The 18351-nt window shown below is 39.9% G+C and overlaps 1 protein-coding gene across 3 annotated transcripts in view; it reads left to right on the top strand.

Annotated features, from left to right (window-relative positions):
- LOC128738102 (nuclear hormone receptor FTZ-F1) overlaps positions 1 to 17369 on the top strand; it is a 375537-nt gene extending 358168 nt beyond the window's left edge. For all 3 annotated transcript variants that reach the window (XM_053832955.1, XM_053832954.1, XM_053832952.1), the window contains 4 exons: positions 11322 to 11580; positions 11661 to 11761; positions 11867 to 12327; positions 12385 to 17369. In XM_053832955.1, the coding sequence (XP_053688930.1) occupies positions 11322 to 11580; positions 11661 to 11761; positions 11867 to 12013 (507 nt within the window). In that variant the 3' untranslated portion in view covers positions 12014 to 12327; positions 12385 to 17369. The remainder of the gene's footprint in view (positions 1 to 11321; positions 11581 to 11660; positions 11762 to 11866; positions 12328 to 12384) is intronic.
- The last annotated feature ends 982 nt before the right edge of the window (positions 17370 to 18351 follow it).

Genomic DNA, 18351 nt, shown 5'->3' with positions numbered 1-18351 from the left:
ACGAGGTCCCCTGCTTGTTTCAAACGGGCTTGAAAACGCAACCGTGGTCCTCACATAGCACTGTACACCATTCATCGTGGCCTGAATCACTCTTGTCGGCTTGTCGCGAGAAAGCCGTTGTCATCCATTTTTTCCATAGCTCTTCGCGGTCGATGTTATCATATGCGGCCTTAGAATCGATGAAAAGGAGGTACATAGTACCTAGTATTCGTGATGCTTTTGGAGGATCGCAACACAAAATTTGGTCCGTTGTCGACCACTCTTCCACAAAACCGGCTTTGGAAATTTCCCATAAAGCGGCAATAGAGGGTGTATCGTAATCTAAGAAAGCATTTTATCAACGCTGCCTTGAGAATGATAATCGTGGCCCCAATCTAGCGCGAGGCACATCTCCATTAACTAGCATATTGAGTGGTCATTCCTCCGACACTCTTGGTACTTTGCCTCTGCACCATTCAGGTGCTCATTGTACTACTGCTTCCACCTTCCGACCACCTCACTCTCATCCATCAAGCTTCCTCCATCTTTATCCCGATAACTTTGGGATCGCGGTACAAAACATTTGCAGGAAACTTTGAGTTTCTTGTAGAATGGGTGTTTCCTATGAACGATACAGCTGTTCCATTTGTTCGCACGCCATTTCTTCCAGACGACGCTTCTAATCCCGGAAAAACTAGGTTCGCTGTATTCGTTTCTATCTGTATCGCTCTACGTTTTGACGGGTCTCGTGCTACAAAAGAAAACGGAATGTACACATAGCCACAGAACAACAATAGAAACTAACGGGTGGCAAGTAAAATTTTGGAATTTTTTTCTCAAGCTGTCAAAAAAGACAAATAGGGTAGATGCTCCAGTAGTTGTGGTAGTACCAGTAGTGGTGGAAACTCGAAATATATCATAATTTTGGCGGATTTCGAGATAATTTCAGTTTTCTATTGTTAAATATTTATTTGTTGACAGTTTTATCTAAGATACACAGTTAAAATGCAAAAGCCTGGTGCAAAAATTACAAATTTCTTTTCTGCAGTCCAATAGAGTGCAATTTCTTAAGAAATTCGTAACAATCCATAGCATTTTAACAAGCCTACGTTGTTATCCACATGCTGCCATGCTCATTGCAAGCGTTGCTAAGGCGGTAAACAACATTCCACTATTATAGGCAAATTTTCCACTATTATAGGAACATTGCCACTACTTTAGGAGCACATACTAATGTCAGGAAAATCAATATTTTAGATATATTAACCAGCAGAATGGTATAATTTTGGTATGTATTTAAAGCCAACACTATGGTGCATCATATTATCATGTAGTTCAATTGAAAACTGATAAATTGAGCGTTTAAATTGTCTTTACACACTACCCCCCGACATAATCCCTCCATTACTGGAGCATCTACCCTACATGACGAAGATCTGATTTACCGAAATTAAAGATACATTATCTATTGTTGAAAAAAAATGAGTGTTCATTTGAAAACGGTCCGTAATCCGCTGTTCGACGAAGCTTTCGTTTGACGTCGAAACAGGAGCGTTGTACGGCCGTCATGTCAACTTTGCCAATGCATCTCTTGATTCTACCAATGCAATTCGTGACTCTCCAGTTATTTTTGTACACCAGGGAACTCAAAATCCCGAATAAATCTTCGATTGGGCGCACTGAGACAGATTTTTCAGGTCGTGGTTCTTGGGTAAAAATGGGATCGAATGGGTATTCAGGAACGATCGTGTTTTTTTGGCGTAATGCGATGATGCTCTATCCGGCGAAAACACGTCTTGTCCATCTGCATGATGTTTTTATAGAAAAGGGATCAAAATTTTTTCCAAACATTCGTCTGGTGCATCTTGATTGATAGCCAAACCAGAGGGCTTGTTGTTGAAGAAACGAGAAACAGAACGATGTCCTTCTGCGTCCATAATTTTGGCTAGTCTTCCACTACCTTGCTTGCGAATAGTTGTTGGGCATCTTAGGATATGGTAAACAGTCGAAGCCGCAACATATTTGCTTTTTAAATGTTGTACAGTATACTTTTTGCCGAGATTTCTGTTGCAGTTCGTAGAAGTGTACAACGCGCTCCCGAAATGCTTCTAGTTTCGACGCCGTTTTTAGCAAAACTGGGCAAACATAAACAGAACAAAAAATATTAACAAAAAGAGAAGAGAGAGAGCTAACATATACATACTATCATTTCTCTCTGAGCCCGTTTGTTGTTGAGCATAAGGGCAGTAAAAAAATTCCAAAATTTTAGTTGCCACCCGTTAAATCCAAATACGTACATGCTACACTTCTACAGATACTAGCAAAGCGATAGAGATTAACTTTTTTACGAAAACATACGGAAGGCACTAAGCTTTTTGTTTATATTTACTATGAAGGCAACGCATGATCTTCATTACGATCACGAAACTACCAATATGTGAGTATGCGTGAAAATTTGTTCAATTACAGTCAACCAAAAAAGTATTCGGACAGCAGCGCATAATTTTTTTTTCTAGTAATTTAGTGCACTATTTTTGCAAAGAATGTTAACACATATTTTTTAAAAGAATGTTTAACTAAAGCATATTTAGATGCACAACACAAATTCGGGGAAAAGATTTCCGTTTTTATAATAGAGTACATAGTACATAGAGTTCACTAGCCATTAGCAGCATTTTGTTTTTAATTCCAGCATATGGTGCGTTATTTACACTACTACCAATATATGTGCTGACATATCTGGTATTTGAGTGAACTGGCGCTACTGTATATGAACGATTCAATGATACACTAGCGCCAGCAGCAAGCTGTTGTCACTGCAAAACTAATTATCTTCAATGAGCCCGGAATGTAGGCAATAGCGACAAGTTATCCATCGGTCTCTCTTTTCTTGTCTCTTTTGATCTGTTTTTGAAAAGCATTTAATCGCTGTGCTAGCTATTTCGGCCCCGTTATAACTCGATCGATATCTAAACCATAAAAATCCATTCATGATTGGCAGACCCGGAAAAAAATTAAGGTAACAGTAGGATACAAAATTTGGTAAAAACATTAAAATTCATCATCCAAAAAGATAACCAAACTATAAAACTTATTGTTGTCCACCATAACTTTCATGGTTTTCAGAGATTCCACCATAAAAATGACGGGTTAAGTATCTTAACAATAAAAAAAATCTAGTTTTTCGCGAATAAAAATTTTCATTTACAGTAAAAGTTATCGTCCTTTTATGGTCAATTTGTTAGGTGAAAAAACAAGATATAATTTAAAAAGGCAGCAGTCATTATCGGCATTCATTCGCTGCTCGAGTTCTGAGCTATTCATGACTTTCCTCTTTGATCTAAATTTGAGCCCCACCAGTGGTAATCAGACTTAGATATCGTCGTTTGTAAATTTGTTGTATAAGCTTCAATCGTGTTTTTGCTTGTTACATAACGCTGCAAACAGGCGACACGCATTCACGAACTGGATAATGTAAATCATTTTTCATACCCTGACAGTTGCAGCCGTAGCACAAGAATAAGGAAGCAGACAAGAGAGAACATATTCGGATAGCAAAGCAAAGCTACATTCCGCTATCGAAACTTGGCCTTTTGTTTTTATACGACAGACTTAGCAGCCCACTGTCTGAGTAGAAGACGCGAGGCTAATGATATGATCCTATTGACTCTAACAAGGTAAACATCTGATCTGTAGAGGAGCGACCCTCACGAAAATCAGTTTGGTACTCGCCAACGAAGGACTTCGCTAACGGTCTTCAATGAAATAGGCCTCTCAATTTTCAAAGATAGCCCTTCATTCTCTTCTCAATAGTCTTTTGTTCTTGATTATATCAACATCAAACATTACTCGTACTCCATAAAATACCTTCAAGCTCTTCTATGGACCTTTGGCGCTTCCACAATGCCTGGACATGGTGGTCGAAGCAAAGATGAAACTGTGTCAGTTTTTACTGGCTCAATGATATTTGTTCGCAGTTTCATTATAAGGAAATTTTGCCAGTTTCGTGGGTTTTCGAACCGAAAATGAATCTTATTTTTTTCTTGTAAGGGTGTCCCACATCAAATTGCACCACGGAAGAAACGCTGTAAAAAATTACCCATTGGGTATTTTCACTTGAAAATTTGGGTAGAAGTAGTTTAGAGTGTATTGTTTACACTGTAGTTTTATCGCGGTCAGTTTTTCGAAAATTGGAAAAAATGGTGTCATTCGAAAAGCAAATTTATTTTGTGCAAGCACCTGGAAAATCCTAAATTCTCTCATCGGGACTTCGGAAAACAACTCGGAATCGTGCAGTCAACAAGGAGTGAGTGATTAAACGTTACTACGAAACTCTAAACATCGAACGGAAGGAGAAATGAGATCAAAATGGATGTTCGATTAGTGATCAGTGTTGCAAACGTGGCGTGGAAGCGTTTAGGCGAAATTTCAATGCTTCGGTCAGGGATGCGGCCATAAATTGAATCTGTCTAAGTCTTTCGTTCAGAGAGCCAAGTACCGGGAGAGATTGCATACGTACAAAGTGCAGAAGATTCCAAATCGTGACGAACGGCAAAATACGGTGGGAAAGTCACGGGCCTGGAAACTGTACACCGAGATGCTGACGAAGCCTCATTGTCTCATTATGGATGATGAGAATTACCTCAAGGCGGACTACCGGCAGCTTCCGGCTCTACTGTTTTTTATTTTCTTCTTCTTCTGTTGGGTACTCTCACCACTGCGTCCATTATTTTGAACTATTGTGGTATGCCCCATTGTTTCTTTTGCTGTACGCTTCAGGCTTACCTATCACTTAATGAAGAAGTGGTAGGCTGGTAGCTGGAGCGAGACAGGTGCCAATCAGGGATGACTTACTTTATAAACCTTATAGTCCTGATCGGCGACGCAAACCCAGATCTCCCTAGGCTCTAGTAGGGCCTTTTTGAGATACTGCAGTCTGCGTCCTATTAGTGCTCCACAATTGCAGAGTCTCGGCATTGCACAGGCGACAAATATCATCTTGCACGAAACCGAGATTCCGAAGATGATATTTACTCGGGCAATGTCCTGTCACCAGACCGGTAAACGTGCTGAGGTCTCTCTTATTGAGACTCAGCAGCTTCTGAGTAACCTTAATACTAGGCATTATAAATTTCTTTGATTGTTTGAGCGACTGTACAGCCATCCAATTGGCCATAATCATTCGGCTCTCCCATTGTTTCAACCCACTCTTCATCACACAGTCCGAGATACCGCAGTATGGATCCGGACCTGTGAATGGAGAGTTAGAACCACATCTGGCTAGTTCGTCTGTGACTTCATTTCCATCTATTCCGCAATGACCAGGGACCCAGTACAGATTTACCGAGTTTACCTGGCTTAGTTGCCGTAAGAGACAAATGCAATCCCAGACAAGCTGTACTTCTGTACTGTGCTGGGGCTACTGTACTTCACTGCCCAGCACAAGTTTGATTCTCCGATGGAAATAAGGCAGCAGAAACTTTCAAAGATTGCCAATAAATACCTACATGATTTGGCAAGCAATCCACCCATGTGGCAAATGAAGTGCGCTGTTCGTGATTACTGAGAGCAAACTACCTCAAGGAGTGTCTACAGAAGCGTCTACTTCCACTATTAAAGCAACACGAGGGCCCTATGATCTTCTGGCTGGATATTGCCACTATTCAAAGGATGCCCTGAAGTGGAACGAAGGCAACGGGGTTACTTTCGTACCCGAGGTCATGAACCCCTCCAACGCAACAGATCTAATGCCCATCGAAAAATATTTGGCTTTTATGAAGCAAGCACTACGGAAGCATCCCAAGGAGGTCAAATCTGAGGAAGACATGAAGAAAACTGCAGTTCTTTTCGCTATAATCGATATGATTTTTTTGTTAGATTATAACCACTTTAACAGCTTGAGTTATTCGTGACTTCTACGAGGTTTTTTTTTTATTTATTTATTTCTTCTAGGGAAGGAAAGCCCGTTGGAGTGAAGCTTCTTTTAAGCCTTTTCTCCAATAGGCACAAAACCTTCAATCTTTTCTGTTTCACAATACATGTACTTCCAGTGAGCTTAGTTGCTCTTTTAAGGAAGTGCGGTAAACTAGAAACCATCACAATTCATTATTTACATAATTATATGAAAGGATAAATTGAATGCCTGATGATTATGTATATCGGTATGTTGAATTCGACGATTTGGTATAGACTAGAACCGTCTGGACCTTGTAGAGCCGGAAGAATACAACGTTGCAGAAGATCATCACAAGCAGCGCAGTCGAATGGCATAGATGTCGCAGCATGTGGTAACGGGTAGCAGGAGAACCGGAGATCATGGATTCAGGATAAACTGCTCAGTTTGCTGATGACTGGGGGGTGTCGTGGGTTCTGGAATCATCGGTTTTCTTGATTAGGGGCGTAGTATCTCTGGCTTCGGCCGGACATATACTTGTGTATATTACCTTACAGTAAAGTTGACCTCGCTACCAGAGTAGCCCAAGCGCACGAAAACTAGACCATATAGAGCCAGAGGAACAGCAGATTACGAGCGGCTTAATTAGATGACATGGATCAAGGACCACGCAGTGCGTACAACAGGAGAGCTTAAAACTCATCATCATCTATTTGCTGGTTGCTGGTGGTGCTGGTGATAATGGTGTTACCGGAGGTTGAGATCTGGAACCGTTGATTTACTAGAGTGGGGGCGTAGTATCTCTGGCTTCAGCCAGACATATACTTGTGCATGTTACCTTACAGTATAGTTGGCCACGCTACCAGAGTACCCCAAGTGCATGGATTCGTAGCCACAGGAAGGTGAAGAGTACAGTTGACAACAGCCAGATGATTCGAATTGGACGAAGACAATTTATTTGTGTCCTAACTAGGGCAGATAGTTCGCCATCATGTTCCGCACGCGCAGCTTAACTTTATGTTTGAATTTTTTCCCAATTTGCTCAGATTTTAAGTCCGACGGCAGGCAATTGAAACGCGCTTTACTGTAATAAGCAACGGATTTTTTGCCCATTTCTGTATTTGGACGATTGACAACAAATGTTGCTGGGTTTCTTAGCTGATATCTATGTGATGTTCGAAGTAGGGTTTGATTGTGATGAGCTCGTGGGTTATACATAAAGTTATGGGTTTGACACAGACACTGGATTTCACGCAGAGCAGCTATTGGCAGAATGGATGCGTTTGCATTGTTGTACAGGTCCAAGGTAGGATACAGATGAGGTTTTTTGTACACCACTTTCAGACATCTGTTTTGTGCGGCTTGTAGTGGCTTTAATCGCGTCTTAGTAGCAGCAGCCCAAATGGATACCAGATATTGGAGCTTGGATTGAATGAAAGCATGGTACATGGTTTCCAATACCTTCTGCGGTAGAAACTTAGAGACTCTCCATAATGCTCCACATGTTGAGCTAATCCATTTTTGTAGATCTGCAATGTGTTGATTCCACGACAACGTGGCATCCAGATTTAGACCTAAGTACTTAAAGCATTCTACTTTGTCTATTTTTGTTGAAGACACTATAACTTCCGAGTGAGGTGGAACTCTCAGACGCGGGGAGTGAAACATGATATACTTTGTTTTCGACAAGTTAAGAGACAAAAGATTTTCCGCAAAGAATCCTTCAAGTTTTCCCATGTCTTCTGTCATTCGGCGAATTATTTCTTCCGGATCTTTGTCCTCATATGATAACGACGTGTCGTCAGCAAATAGCCTTGGCTTTCCATGTAAGTCAATCTTGGCAAGATCGTTGATATAAATAAGGAACAGTAAAGGTCCCAAATTACTGCCCTGAGGAACACCTACTGTTAACGGTTTTTTTGAACTAGAAACACCATTTGCACAAACAAACTGGGTTCTACCGCTTAGGTAGCATCGAATTAGATCATTTGCGACTCCTCTAATTCCACAAATGTCGAGTTTATGGAGAAGTATTTGATGATCGATAGTATCAAATGCTTTTTTGAGGTCTAGAAAAAGCACTCCAACCATTTTTTGGTTGTCCATCGCCTTATAAATTTCATCAATAAGTTCACTTGTGGCTGTCAGTGTACTTGATCCTGCGCGAAATCCATACTGACAGTTATACAAGACTTTATGTTCGTAAAGAAAGTCGGACAACCTGGATACCAACAGCTTTTCCAGTATTTTACTGAGTACTGGTAGAACCGATATTGGCCTATAATTGTTTACGTCTGTCTTACTGCCTGTCTTAAAAATCGATGTTACCCGTGCGACTTTGAGTACATCAGGAAACCTTCCGGTGCTGATACATTCATTAAATACATCCTTCAACAGAACGGAGAATATGGAGTGGTGATCTTTTATGAATGATGCTGGAATTCCGTCTGGACCATTGCTTTTTCCAGAATCAAGATCCTTTATCAGAGGTATTACTTCTTGGGCTGTCGTTGGTCGCAGAAAAATGGAAGCATTTACGGGAGTGAGTGTGTTATACTTGTTTATGTCCTTATTGCTACGAATAGTTGATGCAAGCTGGGGTCCAACCGTACTGAAGAATTCTACGAAGGAATTGGCGACAGCTGTACTATCGGATGTTGACTGTCCATTTATTAGCAGTTCAATTTTACCAAGATCTCCCTTTGTGTGTCCCATGATTTGATTAACGTTTTTCCAAAGTTCCTTTGAATTGGTCTCACAAAATAAACGTTCATAATATCTCTTCTTAGATTGGGATTTAGGTTGGGATTTGAACCCGGGTCCTCGGCGTAACAGGCGTGAATGCACCAGGACTGACCCTATCGCTGTTGTGATTTGTGTTTATGGTATAAACCCACACTAAAGTCACCTGAAATCGAATTGCTTGATACTACTGACAAACAACTGCTCGCTCGTAAAAACAGACCCAGTAACCTTACAGTTGCAGAACCCCCCGAAAGTATCGTAAGACTATAAATTGACCCACGAGCTTTAGAAATAAGTTTCCTAGTTTGTTGGCTAATGAATTCGAATTCTCCAAAATCTTTCTGTAAATGAAGTATATTTGTACTTTTAGTACATAAGTACATTTTGACATCATTGTTTTATTGAATCTTTTTTCCCAAGTCAAGAAATTTTGAGCGATAGCAGTGGTAGAGCGTACTTGTTTGGACACTTTTAGCCTAAATTTCTTTAATTCAGGTTTATTTTCGATCGCTTTTGGGCTTTGAAATAGGTTTTCTTCATGATGGCCCAAAATTTCTCGATAGGATGAAGTTCTGAAGTGTTTGGAAAGCTATAATCTTTTCGTGCGAAATTAACATCATTGTTTTGACGCTCACCGAGACCGATGTGATGAAGTTTTGCAACAACCGCAGATCGCTTTACCAGAGAAGGAGATTTCTGTGACGAATTTAGACTGCTTCTTCTTCTGTACCTTCTCTAGAACTGCAATCTTAGAGTTAGCAACAAGGTATTTCTGTCCCGGTGTTTGTCTGATGTCGGCCTTAATATAGGTTTCGTCATCAATCATAATGCAAAATGGTTTTGTGTGTACAGCGTCCTTGTGTGAGCTTTTGTCACATTGTTTTGTTTGTCATTCCGGTTCGGTATCTTGAGAACTTTGTACAAATATAGTCTGGAACGTGTTTTTTGGACAAAACAAACCGAAGCTTTCATCTTTTTTGCCACATATCGAATCGAAATGTTGAGTGCACGCTTGAATTGATTAACTACCTTCCAGGCCATCTTCGGATCTGCGGTTCCGCATTTCCTACCGCTATCAAGCTTTCGCATGGTAGTTTAATACTTCTTGAGCATTTTGATCACTCCGACCAATTTACCGCTCTATCGATTAGAAACATTTGGGTTGGAAAAACATTATGTCACACACATCGATAATGACTCGCCAAAAGCTCGGGGAACTTATTTGGATGGTTTATACAGTCGGTCCACAATCATGGGACACGCACAAATGTGGGTCAGCTAAGTTTTAGCTGCCAGGTTTCGTTCCAAATGATTGATCAAATTATTAGTGCTATCTATGAGTAACAATTTTATCAATCCATCAATAAATAGATAAATCTAAAATGACCCATAATTGTGTGTGACCAAAGATTGTGGACTGACTGTACATCGACTTTATAGCTCTGACACAAAGTGATTACTATTGCCAATAGGAATGAGGGTAACTATGAGACATGCATACCCAAATTTTACTATGATATTCTGCTTCAGTAATCATCAATTTCTTTTTGAAATTTGATTGAGGAAACTATCTTGCATAATAATGCTAGTAAAATGTAGAGAATCATGTTCACAGTTGCGTAGTGTGATTTATCTTTGTTTCATTAACTTTTGATGCATAATCGCATCACTACTACTAAGTTGGATATGACGCAAAAAATATGTTTATGATGTTAATTTAAATTTCAAGTTTAATTTGAATATTAATAATAAATTGAATTGAGAAAAATGATGACCAAATACCGCAAAATGTCAAAGATAATTGCGAACAAGCAATCATCGGAAACCATCCATTTTCCTTTAGCATCTGCTAGTCCTGCGAACCCACTGAATAGTAAACTTGTGGTAACAAAACCACAGCAGCGTCAAACTACATCCAAACCCAGGCACAACTTTGTCAGTCAGTAACGGCAAAGCAGATGCGTACTTGAAACGCTAATTCACACCCCATTCTCTTAGCTGAATGCCCTAACCAAAGCACTAGCGGTTGCTTCGTGTGTATGAATCAAGAAGGAACCCCTTCGGATTGCCTTTCCCGTCGCCGTCATGGAACATGGAACGTTAGTAAACAGGCAGCTTTACTTTCGGTGGGAGCAACACAGCAAGCAAGCCAGCAACCTCCAACAAACAATCCTTTCAAACTTCAGGCCCCGCATTCTGGTCCATCCTGGCCACATCGATGGCGATGGCGCGCCGTTAGCTGCTGCTTCGCGCGCGAAGAAAAGAGCATTTTCGATGCGAGCAAATCACGCTTAATTTGCATCAATCACTTGACCATGGCCCAGATTTGCGCGACGTGTCTGTGTGCTTTGCTTTGTTTTTGTTTGGTACTGCTGGCTGCTTTCGTTCGTTCGTCATTCGCAGTAATGTGCCTTCAACCAACCTACCTACGACTTATTTCCTCCCCCTTGTTCCTTGAAACGTTCGATTGAACCAGAGAGTCGCGTAGTTGCTTGCTGGAAACAGTATCGACTACAACTTCTTTGAAAAGTGTTTATTATATAATTGATTATACATTACAATTTAATCGAATTTGAATGTACTCGGAATGTTGGGATGATTTTTTACACGATGCTTGTTGAATACAAAATATGAGTAACATTTCATAATTAAATATCGCGACAACCGAACTAACGACCCGTTCCCATCCGTCCCGTTTCGCTAGGTGGACGACCAAATGAAGCTACTGCAGAACAGCTGGTCTGACATGCTGGTGCTGGATCACATCCACCAGCGGCTGCACAACGGTCTGCCGGACGAAACGACGCTGCACAACGGGCAAAAGTTTGATCTCTTAGGCTTAGGACTGCTGGGTGTGCCCAACCTGGCCGAGCACTTTAACGAGCTGCAAAACAAACTGCAGGAGCTCAAGTTTGACGTGGGCGACTACATCTGTATGAAATTCCTGCTGCTGCTAAATCCTGGTAAGCCTCTTGTTTGCTTTCGGAACGAGATGAGTCGGTCTAATGATTACAAATGTGTTTTTTATCTATCGAACCCGCAGATGTCCGGGGGATAACCAACCGAAAAACGGTCGTCGAAGGCTATGAAAACGTGCAAGCGGCGCTGCTGGACTACACCCTCACCTGCTATCCGTCGGTACCCGTAAGTATCATGGTTTGGGAAACCAAGCGTCTCCAGTGCTCCGCACTTAATGGGGACGCATGGCTATCATTGGAAGTATACATTACAAACGACGTGTAATTTCAGGACAAGTTTAGTAAGTTGCTCAGTATTATACCGGAAATTCACGCGATGGCAGCTCGGGGTGAGGAGCATCTCTACATTAAACATTGTGCCGGCAGTGCGCCCTCTCAGACGCTGCTGATGGAAATGTTGCACGCCAAGCGGAAATGAAGTCATCCATCCAGGCAGCCAATCGATGGGAAAATCGCTCAGTAAGCACCAGCGTCGTTCAAAGAAAAGACCATCATCCTTCAACATCAACAACTTCGGATCAGATCAACCTTAAAGCTCGAGCGGAAGTGGCGTAGAAAATTAAAGAAAGAAGAAAAGAAAATGTGTTCTGTTTGTTTCGAATCCTCACGCAAGTGGGGCATTCGCAGAGCCTTCTCCACGAGCGGCGTAAATATTCTTTGCTTACTTGTTAAACTATTTTTAACTAATTTAAACAAAAAACATAACTACTGTGCGTCCATTTTGAGTAAAAGGTAGGTAGTTTGGATTATTAGTGATGAATGATTTTAAACCAACTTTTCTATTTTCAGGATTAAATAATCCATGGGCGCTAGATATTCCCAGCCCCACGCAGACAGACACAGATCAATAATCCGTTCCACAACGTTTCATGGAGCAAGCAGAGACATACAGAGTGCAATCTGTATTGAAACCAATTCACCATTTATCAAGTACACAGATACGCAGTTTAAATAAAATGACGTTACCATTTCATCTCAGCGAATTAAGGTTTAATTCACAGTGTAGTCGTAGGCAACAAAAGATCAACATCAAAAGTCGTTACAATAGTCAATCGAAATCAATTTTGCCGATAACTCTAATTCAGTGTTTGAATCATTATAATACCAAACGAAAAATTCAGAAACAAGAAACCAATCAGAGGAAAGCCCAGAATGGAATGACAAACATGAAAAACAAAGGATCTAAAACTAAGTGTTCAATAAGTGTTAAAAAAGCTGTTAACGAACTCTCCTTCAAACAATAACTCCCTCTTTTCGTGTAATCATTATAAACCTGTTTCTTTTTTCGGAAGCGCTTGTGCAATATATAAAGCAAAACAGCAAACAATGTAGCTGCCACATCCATGTCATCCAATCAGTTTTGCGCGCTCAAAATCTCATTCTAACTCAACCAGTCAGCAGCAGCATGCAGTGAGAATTCGGATAATTGAAGTGGCATGTCACCCCCACCAGACACACCCGTTAAAAGACGGTGTTCAAGAGCACTCTAGAAAAAATATTCCTCTTTGTCCTACACCTACAACTCTACGTAACCAAAAGGCACTCAATCAGCAAATAGTAACCTACAAATTATGCAAAAAAAACAACAATATTACCAATAATCAAACATTGGACGAACATAAGTAGCATAACAAAGTCAAGTCGAAGTTGTTGAACATGTTCTTCCTATTTGTTAAAGCTAGAGAAACACAGAAACCAGAAATCTCATCAAATTTAAGAAATAAAAATGTGCGAACAAATAAGCGCAGGTTATTACTAAAGCTGTGTATTACATCACTGTTACCGTTTAATAGTACAAACGCGCACCCAAAGAACACACACCTATAAAGAAACACACATACACACGCATACCTGTAAAGAAAAAAACTGCAGTGTAAGTTTGCGCGTTTCCAAATTTTATCAACAACAAACAATCAACCGTTTTTTGAGCTGAACCAATAGTATCAGCCACACGTTGCCACTGGTGTTACAGTATGTAGAAGCAGAAAACCCTCTCTAAAATGTACTATTTCAAACACACACATATACAGAAAAAATATGAACATGAAAAACTAGTAGAAATGAGATAACGACATCACAAGAACTACTAACGGCGTATTCTCTTCTTCACAAGTATCTAATAGTAAAGCCAACGAAGCGTTTGCCTGTTCAAGCTTCGAAGCTCGGTTGTTGGTCAGAATTTCTGAGATAAAAAAAAACTAGACGTTTTCTGTCGAGTCCGTGATCCTGTGTGTGATTGTTTCCTGTTTTCTGTGATACTTAACTTTCCTCTATTATTTATTTTACTTTCACATTGTTTGGCACAGTCTGATTTTTTTTTGCAATTTACCATTCACATTCAGTAACGATGTTCCACACAATTTGAGATGCACTTTCTTTCAAAATTGATCTGTACCTATCTTCCTTTAAAATGAAACTGAAACTTATTGCATGTTTTTCCCTTATCTGAAAGACACATTTCTTTACTTGTTCAACTTCCGACTAAGGAAATTTTTGAATTAAACTCTTCCTCTCGATCGACAGATAGAGATTTTAAAATGCTTTGGATCAAGTTAAGTACCTGTTTCTCGCTTTGAATTTTCATACTAAATGTAGTCAATCCTTTTTCTATTCAAGCCTCAGTAACAATAGATCAAGCTTGTTACACACTATTAGTGACTCACAGTTAATTATTCTTTTCAAAGATTCATCTATTTTATTCTGTTCTATACTTCTTCTCTAGTGAATCTTTTCTCCTATATCTACTTTTCTCTGATCTATCCCAAACACACATGGAAAAGATTGAAATTATAAACTTCATTAAGCGCAGAATTGCCCTTCTTTGATCGCGAACAAACCGCTCTGCTACCCGGCTACGGTGGAAAAGCCCAAGCTCCGAAACGTACCACGGAACCACCTTCTCCGGAAGCCTTTCTGGCATCGCTGCTAGTGCAAAACTCTGTACATAAAACAAGGAAACAGCAAAAAACATCTGAATCTGCACGCGGAAATCACAAAGGACTTTGTGTGAGTGAAAACCCTCTCTAGCTAAGATAAGTGAAACCAAACCAAAAACAAAACAAAACAAGAAAACAAAGCGATACGGAAACACGTGTGCATAGCGTTGTGAGCCCCTCGCCCGGAACGATGCGATGGCGGGTTCACCTAGTTCGAACGCGGAGTCTGTTCGTTCGGGCAGTGGTTGGAGTTTTCAAGCTTGCTGCATCCGCTCGATGATCCCTATCCGTGATCACCGGCCAGGATTCGGGTTCGAAAAATGCCAACCACCCAGCACGATCTCTCCGCCAGTAGAACCGTGCGTAGCGTTTAGGATTAAGTTGGAAAGTCACTAGCAACGGGCCTCCAGCCAAAGGCGTTCGGCGGTGTGTGGTCCGACCGGTATCTGCGGAGCTGCCGGCTCTTTTCTAACTGCTGGAGCACTGAATTGATATGTGCAATCACTAGAGGGACAATTTACGTCGTGAAGTACGTTAGAAAAAAAAAGATAAAGGAAACAATCTTCGATCATCAATCTTCCCGGTGACAGTCTTTCCCACACCAAATATAAACACAAAAACATTGCAAGAATATCGAACAATTAAATGTGATGCTTAAACAAAAACATAAAGAAATGGTATCGAATGTGTTCTAATGGAAAACAAAATCCAAAAAAAATAATCGAGAGTAAGGCGGATGAGTATCAGAGAATATATTTAACGTTAAATATGGGCCGTCAAGCGCTTGCAGCGTATTCTAAATGAAAGTATTAACCAGAAATAGTTTAATTTTTTATCGAATAAGCAAGATGATGGGAGGCCAACTTCAGGGTAGTAGAACTTCCAAATACTTCGTACTTGTAAATAGTCTGTGTAGAGGAGTAGCTCAAACCACTTTTAGCCGGAGATCGGAGATGGGAAAACAAAACAAAACAAAACAAAAAGAAGTACACTGAATAATGATGAATACATACCTGCAACCAAATTGTTAGCGATTGCCCAGCAGCAGAACACTCTGTCACACACACCTTCAGATTAAGAGGATATATTTTTCGATGCCACTTTTATTCGTAGTAAAGTCGAACTAGAGCAAACCGGAGGCATAGAAGAAGCGCAGGAGCGGTCAACAGCAGATGTTAGGAACATCCGTGCTGCAAGTTCTTCAGCAGAAAAAAAAACAAGGAAACAGCGAGTGTACTGGACGAGTGAGCGTATGAAAAATCAACTATGCAGCAGCTAGATAAGAAAAATTCAATGCCTTTTGAAAAGTACAAAAACTAGACACTGAAAGCGATTAAACAAAACAAAAAACAAAACACTGACACCCACACGAATAGATAACTTTTTATCGACAGAAAAACACACGTGCGACTAAGAGCATTGTAGGACTCGTAAGTGAGTAACAACAACACGGTAGCTTTTAGCAGTGGTAGATCAAACAGATGAAATAGGAAGCTGTAAATATTATTTAGAAGGCAAACACACTTGCTGCTGTCACTTTCTACCCGATGATAGATGATCGAAGATACTACCAGATAATTCTGACCAACTGATGAGATGTAATGGCAACGCTCAATCATAAATATAATTGTCAGCACCTTGTTCTATACGCTGTAAGGCAGAAACGCGCTTGATTATGATTTTTGGCGGGATTCAAATGGGCATCAAGCTGAAACCGATAGCAAAACTATATTAGAGTTTAGAAGAATGAGACGTTACAAGTGAGAAAGGGTATTTGAAAGGAAAAAAAGTAACCGAAAGCTGTGAAAGAATATTTTTCTTAATAGAAACACCGGTAAGGGAGAAATACACTAGCTTTAGATTGTTCGTTTTTTAGTAGTTAGAGATTTAAATAATTTTAACTAATGTTTCAAGAGCGCGTAACAGCTAACGAAGGGGACAACGAGGTTCAAGACGTGTTATTAGATCCGGACGAGACGCGGCTTGTAATCGTCGATAAATTATTATCGCTAAAATTCTCATCAAGAGGAACAGATGTACTGCCAGAAATCTTACGTGTCCCACCGAGGAAGAAAGCTACGAGGAATGGCAAAAAAAAGAAGTGTCGAAGTTTCGCTCTACTAAAAGCAAACATTCCAAATGAGGCAGATTTTAACTACAAGTACCACTTTAGCGAAAGCTGCATCGAAAAACAACACACTGAAATGTGGAAATATTAAGCGAAATAATTTGCCACAGTGATATAGGTTTAATAAAGCAAAACACACTTAATTTATAAAGTATTGATCCATTGTCTGTAGGAGCTTAGGAAGCAACGGCAAAGAAAAGAAAGAAGAAAACAAACATAATCGTGTGGTTATGCAGTTTGCGTTTAGATAGTCTTGCAAGATGATTTTGTCAAAAAAGTACCAAAAAAACTACAAAAAAATGAAGGTTTAATAAGGTGAAGGTATTAGGATTTTGTTCTACATTTTCGGCTTGAAATTTTCTCGTCCATGCCACACGAGAATGGTTTCGAACGAACAAGGTGCTGTTTGATTTATACACCTGCATATTTACCCAGAAAAAAGAAGGCGTTTCTGTGTATTATTACCATTTGCCATCCACAGCGCCATGTAACGCTCCGCGCCTGCACGCTCAACCAAGGAGTGGTGTGAGTCTTCGCTAGCCGACAGTCGTTACGCCCAGTCATGCCTCATGCAATGCCATAATTTTCAACCCATAATCATACACGAAAAGAAAAAGAAAAATCGCTACTGGTTTCCAAATTTACATTCAAAATGCACTCTCACAGTAAGAAAGAAATATAAAACATCACCCTAACTAACAAAGCAAAAGTTGAACAAAAAAAAAGAGAGAAGAAAAAAATAAACACAAATATTCATGATATTAAGAAACTAAAAATCAAATCAAAAAAATGGGGTACCTTACCTAAATGTGTTTTCAAAACTTTTTACGATTTAAGTTGTTCGTCTAAGTGATAATTGAGTGTTTAAGTTAAACTTGTGCGCCAAAGGCACACGCAAGAAGCTAAAATTTAATTCGTTTTGTTTTTCGTCCAAATGCAAAACGCAAAAACAAAACAAACAGTAATCAACGTTCGCTTAGGATATTACTTAATTTTTTAAATCGCAACAGAAGAAAAAAGGCAAGTAAGAGAAAAGTGTAAAAACTCTACCATTTAACAAAAAAAAACAAAGTAAGCATAGCTTTAGGTTTTTCCCTGGCAAAATGAAGAGAAGTAAAAGAAACAAAACCTTAAACATCGTGTAATACTAGCAAGTCGATAGGAACCGGATGGCAAACCTTGAAAAAAGAACAAGTAAAAGCTAAAACGCAACGGTTCAATGATGATAAATTTACCAGCATACTTTCAAAAAGTATCATTAGACTATAAGAAGTGCGAAACTGTGTATGAAACTCGATGTTACAAAATGCAAATACGAAGCAAAGCAACTAAAGAAAACAAAAAACGGTGAAACAAGCTCTTTAAAGTAAAGTAAAGTAAAGTTAAAAAGTAAAAAGTATAACAACAAGCACACACACACCCGCCCCGGGTAACGGTGCGTGAACGCGCGCGATCAAATCGGATGGACGGACGGAAAGAAGTCTACTTGTACACACGTTGTGAGCAGCAGTTGTAGGCTATCTATATTCTTTTTTTTTATTATTTTGTTTCTGAGAGATTTAAGCAACTTTTTAACGGCAAACTGTTGTGGCTACACATCTGCGTGCACCATTGGTGGAAACAAAAAAAAACAAGAAAAGCAAACAGGCAAAAACATATATGATGAGAGTGTAGAGAGTTTATGAATAGAAG

The sequence above is a fragment of the Sabethes cyaneus genome, chromosome 2, assembly GCF_943734655.1.
Source record: "Sabethes cyaneus chromosome 2, idSabCyanKW18_F2, whole genome shotgun sequence".
Lineage (NCBI taxonomy): Eukaryota > Metazoa > Arthropoda > Insecta > Diptera > Culicidae > Sabethes > Sabethes cyaneus.
Note: the sequence above shows the minus strand (reverse complement) of the source record. Positions and strands in the feature narration are given on the sequence as shown.